Source organism: Tenrec ecaudatus, chromosome 13 (assembly GCF_050624435.1).
Source record: "Tenrec ecaudatus isolate mTenEca1 chromosome 13, mTenEca1.hap1, whole genome shotgun sequence".
NCBI classification, from domain to species: Eukaryota; Metazoa; Chordata; class Mammalia; order Afrosoricida; family Tenrecidae; genus Tenrec; species Tenrec ecaudatus.
The window spans coordinates 128,311,851-128,328,639 of NC_134542.1; the positions used below are offsets into that span (position 1 = coordinate 128,311,851).

The window sequence follows — 16,789 nt, forward strand, 5'->3', positions numbered from 1 at the left end:
ACATTTATTTGTTAAGTATTAAGGCAGCGGATGACACTGGTCCTCCATTCAAGTACTACCTCAATTCAAGAACACTGTGTTCTAATAACCCGGTATTTTGTGATGCTCACCTTCCCTGATACGATCGCTGAAGACAAAATGAGTGCAAAAGCACATGTGGTGAAGAAAGCTGATGGTGCCCAGCTATCAAAAGATATAGTGTCTGGGATCTTAAAGGCGTGAAGATAAACAAGTGGCCCTCTAGCTGAGAAGCAACCAAGTCCACATGGAAGAAGCGCACCAGCCTGTATGATCATGAGGTATAGATGGGATCAGGGATCGGGCATCAAAGACCCAGAATAAAAAATCATATAGATGTGAATGAGGGGGAGGGTAGAGTGGAGACCCAAAGCCCAGCTGTAGACAACTGGACAACCCCTTACAGAAGGGTAACAAGGAAGAGACGACCCAGTCAGAGTGCAGCATAGCACCGATGAAACACACAACTTTCCTCTAGTTCTTTAATGCTTCCCCACCCACCCACCATCATGACCACAATTCTATCTTACAAACCCGGCTAGATTGGAGAATGTACATTGGTACAGGTAAGAGCTCACAACACAGGAAATCCAGGACAGATAAACCCCTCAGGACCAGTAATGAGAGTAGCAATACCAGGAGGGTGAGGGGAAGGTGGGGGAAGAAAAGGTCACAATGATCAACATCTAACCCCTGCCCAGGGGAGTGGTCAATAGAAAAGCAAGTGAAGAGAGACAACAGTCGGGGTAAGACATGAAAAAAATATATATATGCCTTGATTTTTGGTGCATATTATTATCTCCACATATCTATCTAGATGAGATGGGCTGGATGAATAGTCTGGAGGAGAAAACAACGGGACCAATGGTTCCGGGAGAACATGAGAGGGAGAGGCGGGGGTAAGGAGGTGGTGCTGACCAACCCAGGGACAGGGGAGCAACAGTGACCCAAAATTCGTGGCAAGGAGGGTGTGAGAGGCCTGGTAGGAATTCAGCAAGGGCAATGTGACGAGAGAAATTACTGAAACCCAAATGAAGGCTGAGCATGATAGTGAGACAAGCAGAAGTAAAAGGACATAGAGGAAAGAACTAGGTGACAAAGGGCATTTACAGAGATCTAAATACAGGCATGTACTTATGCAAATATATTTATAAAGGATGGTGGGAAAAGAGATCTACGTGGATATATTTATAGGTTTAGTGTTAAGGCAGCAGATGGACACTGGGTCTTCACTCAAGTACTTACTCAATACAAGAAAACGTTATTCTATTAAATTGGCGTTCCGTGATGCACACCTTCCCAACACCATCGCTGAAGACAAGTGTGTGCATAAGCAAATGTGGTGAAGAAAGCTGATGGTGCCCGGCTATCAAAAGATATAGTGTCTGGGGTCCTAAAGGCTTGACGATAAACAAAGAGCCATTTAGCTGAGAAGCAACAAAGCTCACATGGAAGAAGCACACAAAGCCCATCGGTATGCAACTGGACACCCCTTAAGGGTTGTGGGGAGGAGATGAGCCAGTCAGAGTACAGGGTAGCAATGATGAAACATATAACTTTCTTCTAGTTCTTAAATGCTCCCACCTTCCCCCACTATCATGATCCCAATTCCAACTTACATATCTGGCTAGACCAGAGGATGTACATGTACATTGGTACAGAAACTGGAAACACAGGGAATCCAGGACAGACGACCCCTTCAGGACCAGTGGTGAGAGTGGCGGTGCCTGGAGGGTGGAGGGAATGTGATGCGGAAAGGAAGAGTGGATTACAAGAATCTGCATATAGCCTCCTCCCTGGAGGGTGGAAAGAAGAGAGGAGTGCAGGAGGAGACATTGGACAGTGTAACATATGACAACATAATAATAATTTATGGATTATGAAGGGTTTATGAGAGAGGGGGGAGTGGGGAGGAACCGGGAAAAATGAGGAGCCGATATTAAGGGCTCAAGTAGAAGGCAAATGTTTTGAGAATGATGATGGCAACTGCTATAGTTTATTGTGCCAGCCTGGCCGATAAATACAAGTAGGATTAACTGAAGGGCAGAGGGATAAATGGCTCGGTGAGCCTCACCTTGGCTGTTCTGTGCCTCAGTTTAAAGGGGTATACTACCTGTGGGATGCCTAGCCTGTGGACTGTGTCGCTGTAAGTTGAGGTCCCTTTAAGCCCACACGATTGGAATGTTCATCTCTGGAGCTGGGGACTGACAGTTGATGACAGTTGGGGACCTGCCCTGCAGTTTGCTGCCTGGGTATATATAGCCCAGCTCTTTCTACAGAAGGGGACTAGTAACTGGCAGCTCTCAAAAACTTGAAGGACTGCTAGTGTCTCACTGCTTTATAACTTAACTGTTAATTTCTTGTATTATCTATCTGTATATTATTTAACAGTTTATTTCTTGAATTATATATCTATCTTTATAAATATATTTATATATAATTACTAGCAATCTGGTTTGTCTCTCTAGAGAACCCTGTCCAATACAGCAACAAATGTACAAATGTGCTTGACACAATGGATGTATGTATGGATTGTGATAAGAATTGTATGAGCCCCCAATAAAATTTTATATGTATGTATATGTATATATATATATATAAATTATCAAAGGATCATGAGAAAGGGAGGGTAGGGAAGGGGGGGAAATGAGCTGATACCAAGAGCTCAAATAGAAAATGGTTTGAAAATGACGATGTGAACATATATAAAAATGTGCTTGAAATAATAGATGGATGTATGGATTGTGATGAGCCTCCAATAAAGTGATTTAAAAAAATACTCTTCCCCTTGACTTTCATTCAGAGTCCTACAGCTGGAATGCCCGATTGATTGCCCCGCCCCCGCCCCAGTACTGGGTGAATATGTTAATCCCTTTGTTGAATAGACAGTGAAGATAATCTTGAGAACCACCGGTGTCTTGTGATTCTGATCACTGTGCAGTCCTTCTTCTACCTGGCATTATGGGCAGGGTGGTGACGTTTGTGCTGTGTTCTGATCACCCAATACGGAACTGTCAGTGCAACTGTTTCACCGAAGTCTAACAGCCACAATTGCGGCTTCGTCCTGGATTTGGTCCTGGAGGTGGAGTGGGTGACACACTGGGCTGCACACTGAAGGTCAGCAATTAGCAAGGGGAAGATGAGGCTTTCTGCTCCAGTAAGAATTTGAAGCCTTGGAAACTCAAAGAGGCAGTTCTACCCTGTCCACCCTGTTATGCGTCGGAATCTACTCACAAGCAGTTGAATTTAGACACCCAAAATATGATGCGTCTTACTGTAAATGTCACTGACACAAAGGGAAAATGTGAAGTAGCTTTGTAAGTAATCTGATAAGACTACGATAGAAAATTGAAAATCATCCACCTTGAACATACTCTTGTTAGGCTAACAGCTTCAGTGTCTGGAAAGAGTGAACCATTTTAAAGGCTTTGTGACTTTACAAAGGAGGATGAGGTCATGGACGTTGACTGATGTCATGTTGGAGAGGTTTTGACGAAGAACTAATGAAGAGCTGTTGCAATGCCAAGAAGAAGAAGGGATACACACCAAAACCAACTCCAACAGTGACTGGCCCAAAGGTGAATCCTTACAGAACTGTGAAGCAATTGTGGATTTTCACTGTGACTGACAATGCTGCAATGGTTATGGGAAAGAATGATTTTCATTCGGAAAGAGCCCATAGGTTAGGGCAGGTTTGCAAGCTGTTCTGAGTGCCTTCAAAGAACTGTACATGAGAACAGTACATAAGGTGAAGCAATCAGCACACTGTTGTATTTCAAATCTTCCACATCAGCTCTAGCAACCAGAGAGTATCAACCTTCAACACCCTATGCAGACATTCATAAAAATTGGCGATATTAGTGACCCGCCTGCCCTAACAGATTCAGACAATGATAAACTATTAATAGATGAAAATCTCCGTCTTTCCTACACCCCAACCTCCTGTATCTCCCACCACCCTAACGTCTGACAACTCAGCTTAGCCACATTATTCTCCACGCTCCACCCCCGCCCAACTTCTAACTGGTGGTCAGTAGTTTACTGGCAAAGGAGATCTTACTCATGTTTTACTGAATCAAGAATGCATGCAGTTGTCCACCCTCAAGAGGCTGCTAAATGAGACCACTCATTGTTCATGTACAGTCCCCTCTGGCTGTGGGTCTCATGCTTCAACATACACAGTTAACAAAAATTGTACTTTTCTGCAGGGTTTGCAGCTAAGCTACCAGGCCTACCTCCACTATCATTACCTCTCAGTCTTCCAAGGGCCACTTTCTTCCGGATTCTGAAGAATGTTATGACACAGTATTTCTACTTTATACAGTAGAAATGCCATGCCTGCTTTTATTGTACGCTAGTGTTATCTTAGTTTTATGTGCTACTTGTATGACTTCCGAAGATTACTTTGGGAGTCTGGAGATGCTCAAACCTTTTCCCATATAAAGTAATGGTAACACCATTGCAGGATACAAAAAGTTCTATTGGAAAGTGCTAATTCTCAATAACAAGTGCAATCGTCCTCTAAAACAAGACGGCAGAGATTGTTCCTAAGAAGGGTTTATCCTTCAACACCGGCTATGCTAAGTTACCAGATAACACTGCCAGAAGACCACATTTTGTGCTTTGCAATCTTTTGTTGGAAACTAAGACTTTTAACTAACCCACTTGTAAAAAAGGAACATATTTCAAGAGCAAAAAAATCACAGATGTTAGTTATTATCGCTGGACTTATATATATATCACACACATTTAAAAACTACAGAACTGGTGCACAGCACTGAGAAGCATGGAGGTCCGTGGTCAACAGCAGCCCAGCCCAACGAGCTGGCCTTCGTGCCCTCCAGGAGGCCCGCCGTGAACATGGCACAGGTCACTCATCAACTCCAAGCCTAACTCCAGAAACAACTCAAGTCTTCAAACTGTTCGGAGAGAAGAGGCCCTTGCTGGACCAGGTACAGTCCGTCCTCCCCCGATGGCCCAGGCGAATGAGAAGCTAAGAACAGAAAGGGCAGCCGCTCCCGCTGGTCGGTTTGATAGATGAGACTCTTGGAAAACGTGTACACATGGACGTGGCCTTCTTTGAGATGCCTCATTCTGACGGCAAAGAAGGGGAGAGTTCAGAGAGAGTGTCAGGCTGGCTCGGAGACAGCTCGGATTCTGAGGACAGGGACGTCAGCGTCCCTGGCGAAGTCCCCGTCGAGAACATGAAACCTCCTCATTCAGCAGGTGGCAAGGTCAAGAGAGAAGTTTTGGAATGTCCCGCAAGTAAAAATAGGAAGTAGAGACACAAAGAATCTGAAAAGAAAACAAGGTGCTGCATGCCTGCCGAGTCTGCGCAGGAGAAGTAGGTGCCCGCGAGCATTTTGCATTTGAGGCACCTGCGGTCTGTCGGTCGGTCGGTCGGACGTCAGGTGGTGCGGCGAGTGGGAACGCGGGCTGGCGTTAAAGGATCTGGGCAGAGGTAGACCTCGGAGCTGATGGGGGTTTGGGACCAGGCTACGACAAGAAACCAACTCACACCGTTTTGGGATGGTTTGCTTCCCGGTACCTTTAGAAGTCGGGTTTATGCCATACTGCAGTCTGGTCATTGGGCAACGGCGTGGTGAGAAAGTGAAATCCATGAGATGCAAAGGCCCATGATTAGAAAAGCGGGGTCAAGGGCTTTGACCTTCACCGTGTGAAAAATGCAGTGTCCTCCACAAGCAATAAAACAAGATGTGCTAGAGCAAAAACAAAAACTACAGAACCTAAAAATTTTTGAAAATTCTATTTCTTTAGCTGATTAATGTTCTTCAAAACAATAATCATATTCTCACAACATGTAATTCGTGTTTCCATGGAATTGGCCATTCATCAGGAGGAAAAAAAACTAATTATGTTCTTTAATACAAATATCTTGGTTCAATATATGAGAGGCAAATGAAGTCCCTGTTAGGATTAATACATGACTCAATCCAGGAAGGCTATACTTCTATCATGTTTTGTTAATTGCACCACTAAAAGTTTAAAGTTCAAAAACAATCTTTGTAACTTAAAGATCATGTCGGCTCTTGACACAGTATTGTAAATACTACATGAATGCTAACTACTCTTGCCTAATTTTACTCATGGGTCCTAAATATGGTAAAAATACAATATGGCCTTTAAGATGATGATTGTAGAAAAGTTTAAGTTGTAAAAATAATATTGCTTTTCTAAGCCATACAATAACGGATACCATGAACTCAGTATACATCTCAACTCCCTGTCATCAAGTCAATGCCAACTCTGTGACACGGACCCCATCTCAACCCTGAACCCAGGTGGATTTCCAAGGCTATAACTGTTTATGGGAGTAGAAAGCCGGGTCTTTCTCCCGAGGAGCTGATGGTGGTTTCAAACCGCCAACCATGAGTAGCGCAGCCCAACTCATAAAGACTAGACCACCAGGATTCCTGTTTTTGAGTACACTAAGGCAAAATACAAAGCTATGAAGTAAATGTCATTCATATTCTCATCATTCCTAAGAATAACCTAGAAAACGCTCATCGATGTTCTGCTCCTAGTACTCCTGAATGATATTTAACTTGACGGAAGCGCTACTAAATCTCAAATTAAATCTCACAGTAAGGAAATGTAGCAGTTTTTCCATTTTGTGTGGCCTAAAATCTAGTCCTAAAAATATGGCAACTATCTTTAAGGTTACCTTATTAATCACAAATACCACTAAACTAAATTCTAAAGTGTTACAGGGGTATTTCTTACCCTGGCTAAATATGAGAGTCACCTAGAAAAGCTTGTGCATATTCATGTACAAATTCCACCTGAGACATTTAAAAGGACTTCAAAAAGTTCAGGGAAAAAAATTCAAAAGCTTTCCCCACCGCTTTTCCACAAACTTTTTGAAGTCCCCTTCTATTAACTCAGAATAGACAAGGATGTGGCTCAAGCATCAGTTAAGTTTTAAAGGTACCCTCAAAAGATTTGAAATTGTAGTAAGAATAGAGAATCATTGATCTACAGCATGCTTACGAAATAAAAAGATTCCTGGGAGCACACTTAGTCTGTGCTACGCTCCTACTAACATAAAGGTTGGTGGCGAGACCCACCCAGAGGAAGCAATGAAAGGCAGACCCGGGTTCTCCTTCTGTAAAGTACCGAGGAAGAAGAAAGAAGGAAGAAGACGACGAAGAAGAAACCCTACAAAGTAGAGCTCCATTCTGGAACGCATGGGCAACTCTCTTGGTTCAGGTTGGGAATAGAAAAAAGCTGACCTCTTATCCCTTTTAACCAAACAACACCACTTACAAGATGCCATCACATTCTATTACAATGGTTTTTAAAAGAATAGCTGTTTCTAGTGAAACAAGACTGATGGCTTGAGCACAAGTTCACTCCTCAATGACTTCCAAACTTGACTTTTCTTTTCCCCCCTCTGCTATATGTGAAAATTTCATTCTGAGTTGAGAACTCTCACTCAAGACAGTAACTCCTGCCCCACAATCCCTATTTCCCTTTGCCCTGCAATGATTACAACTTGAAATAAATCTAAGATATATATATAAAAAAGAAAGAAATCTAAGATGTTGTGTTTGCTGAAAAAGGTTGGATAGATACGATGGCTGAGATAGACCTGGGGCTAGAGGGGAAAGAGCCAGAACCGATTCTCTACCCCCAACCAATGTACACACCAGTTGTAGTGATCTTTGTGTTGCTCCCAACTGGGGTGGGGAGCGCTTTTCTTTTGTACCAAGTAGACCTATTGATTTATCAATGAAGCCATTTTCATTAATTCAGGAGTTTTCCTTGCAATTCATCCAAATTTTAGGGATATTTTTTATATTTTGATTTACTTATCGATAAAATAAATAATTTTATTACTTTATTTAACAATAACAATGAATCTGACTGGTCAAAGAATACAGTATTTAAACCAAATGGCATTCATAAAACACAAGTTTGCTTTTCAAGATAAATTAACTTGCCCTGTACTATAAGCTTTAAGCACTAGAAATGTCTAACCTATTATTCACCTTCCCCACATCTCCTGTTACTAAAAAGAAATAACATCTTGCTTCCCAGCAAACACACAGAAAAGGACTCTTCAGAGTGTCAATTAACTTTCCTTAGTTGGTGTACTATTGAAAATACCTTAGGATGGGCAACTAAGGGTGATGAAATATTTTTATCATTTTGGTATCCCTTCCCATAGTAGTAGTATAATGTAACTAATACATTAAAATTGAATGCTCCGTCTATAGGTAGACTTACGGATTTTTAAAACTGTGATTATTTTTTAGAGTAATTCTAAACATAGTTACTGATTTTGCTGAGACACACAGAAGATAAAATATCAGGGGGCTTTAAAATGTGACTGGAAAACTGAAATTTTCCATGACCTTTTTAAAACCCTTTCTCATTTCCCTGACATCCAATAACTAATTCTGTGTTTTAAGCTCAAGGTTACGTTTCAGAGTATTTTAACACCCTACCTCTACCCCTGCCATTTCCACCTTTAAGATTTCACCCAACATTTATATACTACCAAGATGGTCATTTGAATCATTCTTGTCTACACGTTATCAGGTATAAGTCAATTAGACAGCAACATAAATTCAGATTTAAGAATAAAAAGTAAAATGGGAAGGGTAAGACATGAAGATGCTAAGGTAGTCTCTAACAACTGCCTTTATAATATATTGTTTAGATTAAACTACTTGGAGTAAAATGGCAACCATTGGCCAAGATTCCTACACTTAAAGGTTATGCTAAGCTTTATGGAATTCTATGTTCTCAATAAAATCATAAAACATTGTAAATATAATATGCTTTTTGATATGAGAAGAAAACTCAGACAAAAGTGCTACTATGAAAATCTGTTGGACAGAATTGCAGCAAAATCTTACTCAGTTATAGCAATGCTTGCTAATTTAACACACAGAAATGTTCTCTATGTACATGGCTCAGGGGGCTGTCTGTGGCTGGGAAAGACCACGGTGGGATTCAAACCCCCAAAGCCTGCCCAGCTATGATCAGAGGGAAGAAAGAGAATATGGACTTGGAACATTCACAACCCACATGTGAGCTGGTAGGAAAGCTCAGAACTGCAGTGCGGTTATCTTATCTTTGCCTAACTTGTTTCAAATGTTCTTATTAGAATTTTAAAGATATTTTCAAGAAAAAGATGCCACATAAACCTACCTTGTATATTCTTCTTGCAATTTGTTGGGGTCACTTACAAAAAATTTGACTCTAAAGTTCAAATTGTAAGGAGATCCTCCTAGAATAAAAGTAGTTCTAATTAATCAGATTATATTAATTCTTTATCTTTTAAAAAAAACTTGTAAAACATCAAATAAATATGTATGCTCACTCTTTAGCTGCTTCCTTATTGGTTTATTTGGATCCAGCCACCTCTGAAAAATATATTTGGAAATATTCTTGAGAAACTAGTGAAAATGATTCCATTTGTAGATTAACACTATAATTAGCATTTTTTAAAAAGGCCTAGGTAAAAAACATTAAATTACAGATGCTATTGTTTATAACAAATATAACTGAGTTATGTTAGAAATTATTCAATGAATTTACTGAACTTTGATTTGAATTGCACATCAAAATATATACAGTGTGTAGTAATCTATTCGAGAAGTGAAAATGATTAATAAGTGAAACATTCTAAATAATTTCATTTATTTAAATAGGTTTATAACAGTTTACAATTTAAAAAAATTCTCTTTACCTTTCCATAAAACTATATTGGGCTTTATACTCTCATTCAGACAAAATTTACAGAATCTACTCTAAGAGAAATGTTATCATTTCAAACCTGTTCACTACATAACACAGGAGTCATGTTGGCACTGTAGGTAAAGCAGACGGAAACCTACAGGTCAGCGGTTCTAACCCATCAGCTGCTGCGTGAGAGAAGTAAGTGGCAGCTGTCTCCAGAGAGATTTACAGCCTAGGAAACCTTATGGGACAGTTCTACTATATCCTACAGCCTTTCTTTCTTTTTTTTTTTTCTACGAGAATTATGAGTGCAAGTTAAGCTCCATTTCAGGAAAACTACTAAATTAAGAAAATTTTTTCAACTGAAAAAATGTTTCTGTTAAAAAAATTAGGGACCCCAAATGAGGTGATAGATGTGGAAGTATTTTCTAAGCACTACACAAATAAACATTATCTATCATTATTTATACACCTAACTCCAACTATTCAAACTTGATCCCATGCAGAACACATGAAATAAATATCACCTGGGAGCAATCCATGAATCTTTCCCCTCCATATATCCACAAATTATCAATGTTTTCCACCCTCATCTCTTGTCTAGACTCTCACGATAGCTTAATTCCACTCCTTGCTTCTTTTCTTACCGGCTTCCTCGTCACTCTGCATCTAGAAACTCAATGGTTTTTTAAAGGTTAACTATTAACGTCATTCCATTGTTTACCTCCTCTTGGTATTTCCAATGCTACCTTGAAAGCCAAGGCTTGCAGCAGGGTTTCTGCCTTCTCCCACCGCCAATCAAAATGGCCTCTCTCTGCTTCTCAAAGATGCCACATTCCGGACACTCCCAATCTTTCCCTGGTATAGAAAGTCCTTTAGCTTTGCTGTGGCTGGCTGCTTTTCCTTAACCCGCAGGTCTCGGCATAAAAGCACTTCCCTAGGGAAACCTCCACTGACCACCCTATCAAAGACACTATGCAGCCACTGCTCACTGTGATACTTTCTAGAAACAAACAGGCCCATTCCATTCCCTCACAACCCTGCCTCAACTGTCATGGCTCATGAGGTCAGGAATAAACTCTCTTTTCATTCAATACTGATTAGTGTCTCTCTAGAACGGGGCTTTTTTGTTGAAGGTGTAGATCTCCTGCATGACTCAAAAATTGGACTAAAATATGTTTATTGGCCAATAATCAACTGGGTTTCACATCCACTTGGTACATTTGTTTTCCCCATCTATCCATGTATTTATCCATCTAATCGCACGCCTACTTACTAATCTGGTGTCTTTTCCCACTGCGTATTTTCTAAGAAAACTCATAAATTTTAATGTTCATTCATTTTAAACTCGTTCACTTTAATGCTCTCAAAAGGCAAAATTTGGGGTTAATCATTCTCTGGAGGCGCAATGGTTCAGATCTTAAAAGGTCAGTACCTTGAACCCAGCTCCTCTTCAGGAGAAAAATGTGGCACCTGCTTCCATCAGGTTTCTGCTCAGCTAGTTTGCCCAACGCCCACCCAATTCCCAGAAAATTTAATGATTACTTCCTTTTCTTACAATCCCTTGTGTAAGCATAGTTGTCCCCTTTTTTTCCCCTGTGCCTGTCGGGGGGAGGGGGGATGGTATAAAAACACCACTCAAACTTCCCTCTGCGCGGCTTCAATAACTCAATGCCCTGAGTTGCTGATCCCGCCCCCAAGCTTCTCAATAAAGCCTACTTCTAAAACTTTCTTAATTGGATCTCTGGTTCTGTTTCACGCCCAAATAAACCTTACAGTTTCCACCCTTGGAAGCCCTGTGGGGCAAGTCTACTCTGTTGTATAGGGTTGAAATCAACTCAGTGGAAGCAGGTGAGGTTTTGGTGCTTTAGCTGGCAGGAGGGACTTATCTATCCAGAACCTGTCTTGCTCATAAGGTCCTTTTTAAAAATGCTGAGACCTAAGGCACAGTAAGTATATTAGTATGCACTGGGAAATTTAATAACCCTCATCAAAGATGTCAATGAAATAGGATGCTCTCTAATACATACCATAAAACCAACTCTCACTTACTGACCTGGTTAGGTTTCATTACGTGACATCTGGTGTTAATGAAAAAAATACAGAATGATCACATCAGATCACAAAATGAAGTGTGACTACACTGTAAATTGCCAAATTACTGAGAAACGTGGCCCAACCAAGTTGACAGCTAACTTCAACGTCACAACTAGCATTCCTTTAGTCTTGCACATCTTATCACTACTGCCAAACACATGTTGTTAATACACCAAACAGTTTACTACTGTCACGAAAAGTGAAATGTTAGACAGCAAGATAATTGGTAAATTGTGGGAAACATAAAGATTGCTCCCAAGTTGTGTCCCTAAGTATATGCCAAACTTAGCTGCTTGTTACACGTGGTGAATGACTCTACACTTGGAGGTCAAGAGAAGTAGGTCAGGGGTTATTCTCCCCAAGGGTCATCAACCATCTAGAGCAAGCAGTTACCATTGTTTATCCCACAAGTAGGATCCACTCCCTTCTGATAAGGCTGGAGACTCCAGAGAGGTCAAGCCTACCCAAGGGTGACCAAGGTTAGGCTGCCATATTGAGTCTAGGGTCTGCCCATCTTGTCACACGTATACCTCTAGTCCTCCCCCTTACTATGTGCATCCCCTTCCTGTCATCCCCTTCCTGTCACGCTTATGCCTAGCGTACATCTCCTTCCTATGATGCGTGTGCCTATTGTACTGCCCCTTTCTGTGACGTGTGGTTACCTGTAATCACACCCCCCTAAGAAGTTAAGAGTCTTGGTTAGCAATAAACGTCTCTCTGGTCCCTGCTCTCTCTCTCCAGCTCTCCCCACAAGGACCACCAAGCGGGGCTGAGGTGAGCATGCTACCAAGAATTGTGTCTGACTCCATTATTTCAATCTCCCTTCTATCTCTCATTCTCTCTACGACTTTACTATAATCTTTATTTATTATCGCTGTACAAGTGCGCCTACCGGACCTGTGATGATGTGTTAGGGGCCAGTTTCCCTCACAGTAAATGAGGCAATCATGGTAAAATCCACTATTAAGTCAGAGAAAAACTGGGAAAAAAAAGATATAAAGACATGCTTCATAAAAGAACATTAACAGAAAAACAGGCATGAGAGATGAACAGAAGGCTACAGCAAGGGTATATAAGAGGAATGTAGGGAAGATAGTCTATATTCTTTTTCAACAATCATATGGGCAATGATTAGATGTGATTACATACAAGGACAGCATGAGAGCAATAGGTATTCTCATGTAGCTTGTAAAAAGATAGCATCTCAATGAAGGACTACAAGGTCGTATTTATGAAAATATATAATGACTGTAACCAAAGACTCAGCATTACTTGTTTAAACAACAGTATTTTACAGAGGTACATTTTACATAAAATGAAACCATTAAAAAAGTATACTTCAGTGCACTATAATATATTCACTGCAGCACCACCACTGAATTGCAGGGTGTTTCCATACCCTCAAAAGAAAAGTCCAGAGTTAACTAGCAATTAGTCCCAATATTCTCACAGCACTCACTAATTTGGTTTTTATGAATCTGCCTACTCTGGACTTTGCAATATGAACATTATGAGGCTCCTTGTGCCTGGCATAATGTTCTCAAGGTTCAACCATATTGTAGATTTTGCAGTATGCTTTCTTCCTTTTAAGGTCCAAATAATGTCCCATTGTATGAATATACCACATTTTGTTTATCCACACGCATTTTGTATAATTTAGTCCCTCTGAAGATGGTAAAGGCTAATGAGAAAAATCAAATTAAATTTTAATATTTAAAATTAGTAAGGCTAAGCGCAAGGTACATTTAGGTAATGAAGTTTTGTGATTATGTGCCACTTATACACATGAAATTATTAAAATATAAATTCTGAGCAAGATCTTAAGACACCCTAAGCCCCCATACCATGCTTGCACACACTCTGCCCACCCCTCAAAGCTTATGGACGTTTTCCCCAAGGTGGACGCTAAGAATATGGTTTGTAGGTTACTGTTGCACCCCTTGTCTGTCAGTCTGTCACACTGTGGTGGCTGTGTGCTGCCCGAAGCTATGTCACCAGCATCTCAAATGCTAGCAGGGTCACCCTAAGTGAACGGGTTTCAGCAGAGCTTCACAATTAAGAACAGACTATGAAGAATGAACTGGTCGCTGCCCGTATCTAAGGAACTGGTCGCTGAAAATCTTAAGGATAGAATCAAAACACTGTCAGAGATAGTGCCAGAAGAGGAGAGCCCAAGGTCCCTCAAAGTCTGACTGAGGAAGAGCTGCCTTCTCAATGATATGGATGAAGGTTGCAAAAAGTAAAGCCTACAAGACCAAATAGTTGAACTGGAGAATGTTTTGTTGTGCATATTTTTGCCAAAATTAGAAAACAAATATCACACAAGTAACAATCAGTACAAGGAAGAAAACGACCTAAAATAGATTAAAGACTGTGCAACTCTTCTTGCTATGATTGAACTAGTGAATTGTGTGATATGTGGATGAAGTGCCAAAAAAAAGGATGGCCTCGCCTGTGTGAGATCATGAGGTGTCGATGGGATCAGGTTATCAGGCATCAAAGACCCAGAACAAAAAAATCTTATCATTGTGAATGAGTGGGAATATGGAGTGGAGCCCCAAAGCCCATCTGTAGACAATTGGACATCCCCTTACAGAGGGGTCACAGGAAGAGACGAGCCAGTCAGGGTGCAGTGTAGCACAGATGAAACACACAGCTTTCCTCTAGTTCTTTAATGCTCCCTCACCCACCCAACCACTATTATGACCCCAATTCTACCTTACAAAACTGGCTAGGTCAGAGACTGTACATTGGTACAGATAAGACCTAGAAACAGAGGGAACCCAGGACAGATAAAACCCCTCAGGACAGATATTGAGAGTAGCAATACCAGGAGGGAAAAGGGAAGGTGGGAGGAGAAACGGAGAACCGATCACAATGATCTACATATAACACCCTCCCTGGGGGGATGGACAACTGAAAAGTGGGTGAAGGGAGACATCGGTCAGTGTAAGATATGAAAAAATAATAATTTATAAATTATCAAGGGTGCATGTGGGGGGGGGGGTGAGGAGCTGGCTGTTCACTCTGTGCCTGGAGGTCATCTGTAATTAAGAGCCACTTAGACCGTCCCATCCTGAAGAGTAATTAATTCTCTTCTTTCTGATACTGACTGGTCCTCTGGGGAGAGTTCAGGGATATATGAGGTCAGGTCATTTGCCCATTCACTCTATCACATGTTCACGCTATAAGTATGTCTGCTGACCGATTTGTAAGCCCCATGATTACATATACTCACTAAAAAATATACTTGCCTCTGTTGATCCTGGCATAGGGGCAAGGAGGCCCTGTGCTCCGCTGTCTGTTTTATTTTCTGCAATCATAAAGTCGCTCCTAATGACCTGTTGGACTGTTGGGGGCCAATACCCCAAAAGAGTCAGGAGTCAAGAGACAAAATGACACAATGAATTGGGTAAATTTGCTGCACGTGTGCTCTTTAAAGTGTTGAAGATCAAGGTGTTACTTTGAAGATTAAGTCCCAAGCTATGGGACTGCCGCACATGTATGTGACAGTTGGGCATTGACTATGGAAGACGAAAGCAGAGTGGATGCATCTGAATTATGGTGCTGGGAAAGAATACAGAAAGAACCAGGGGCTGACAAAACAACAAACAAATCTATCTGGGAAGAAGTATAGCCAGAGAGGTCTTTGGAGATGAGGGTGGTGAGACTTTGTCTCAAAGACCAGACCGTGGAGAAGGACATCATGTGCAGTAAGCAGCAGTCACTGAACAAAAGGAAAGACTTTCTACAGGATGTACTGACACAGTGGCTGCATCAATGGCTCAATGCAAGAACTGTGAGGATGGCGATGCTTTGCACAAAGGGTAGCTAAGATTTGGAACCAGTTTAAGGGTGCCTAACAAGAACAACAACATGTTGTTTTCCAATAATTTGAGAAACTGGAATTATAGGAAGAATGTGACATCAGAATTGGAGGAAGTTTCATTAACAATCTGTGATTTGCATATACTATAATCTTATATAGTGGGAGCTAGGAGGATTAGAAGCACTTACTGATGAAGATCACAGAATGCAGCCTTCACTATGGAGGTGTTGTATTTCTCAATGTGCAGAACACAAAAAATCCTCACAACATCATGGTAAGTGAATACTGAAGTTATCAAAGATTTACTTTTATTTGGATCCACAAGCAAAGCTCATGGAAAGAGCAATCAAGAAGCGAAATGACATGTTAGCACTGAGCAAATCTGCTGGAAAAGATCTTTTTCAGATGCCACTTTGAGGAAGAGTCCTGGTGGCATAATGTCTTCCCACAGGGCTACCAACCCGAAGGTTAGCAGTTAAAAACGACTAGCTGTTCTGTGGTAGAAAGAAGGCTTTCTACTCCAGCCAGGAGTCCAATCTTGAAAACCCGACAGGGGAAGTTTTACCCTGTCTTATAGGACAGGGTTGCTGTGAGTCAGAATCGACAGCAATGTTTGGTTTTCAGTTAATACTAAGTACAATGTCGGCTTTTCACATATGCCCTAATTATACTAAGGAATTTCTTTCTATTCCAATCTTCTTGTGAGGGTTTTCGTTATGAAAGGTTGTTGGAATTTATCAATTACCTTTCTGCTTCCATCACACTCACTGTATTAGGATCAGTTCTTTTAAAGAAGTAAAACCAGTGAAGTTTATGTATGTATAGCTACAGAGAGGTTCTTATCAAGGAAATAGCTCACACAGCAATAGAAGCTGGCATGTTTCAAGTCCTTGGGTCAGATGTCTGGCTGGAGGCTTCCCTTGCTAGACTCATGTAATTTCAGGTGTTGATGAACCAAAGATCAGCAAATCAAATGGCAAACTTTTGGCTGCGAGGATGAATGAGCCAAGGTTGGCAGGTAAGGTGGCTGGCTAATGACGATTCCAAAGATCAGCAGGCAATATGGCAGGTATTGACCCAAGTCCAAAGAACCAGAGATCAGGTGATATGCCAGATGGAGGATCCAGATACAAC

At 41.1% G+C, this 16,789-nt stretch overlaps 1 protein-coding gene across 4 annotated transcripts in view; it reads right to left on the minus strand.

The window, feature by feature from the left end:
• The window catches only part of PTPN4 (protein tyrosine phosphatase non-receptor type 4), a 189,920-nt gene that overhangs the window by 117,313 nt on the left and 55,818 nt on the right, over window positions 1–16,789 (minus strand). For 3 of the 4 annotated variants that reach the window (XM_075530244.1, XM_075530242.1, XM_075530243.1), the window contains exons 4-5: window positions 9,371–9,413; window positions 9,199–9,277 (exon numbers count right to left, since the gene is read on the minus strand). The exons of the other annotated variant lie outside the window; for it this stretch is intronic. In XM_075530244.1, the coding sequence (XP_075386359.1) occupies window positions 9,199–9,277; window positions 9,371–9,413 (122 nt within the window). The remainder of the gene's footprint in view (window positions 1–9,198; window positions 9,278–9,370; window positions 9,414–16,789) is intronic. 4 annotated transcript variants of the gene reach the window in all.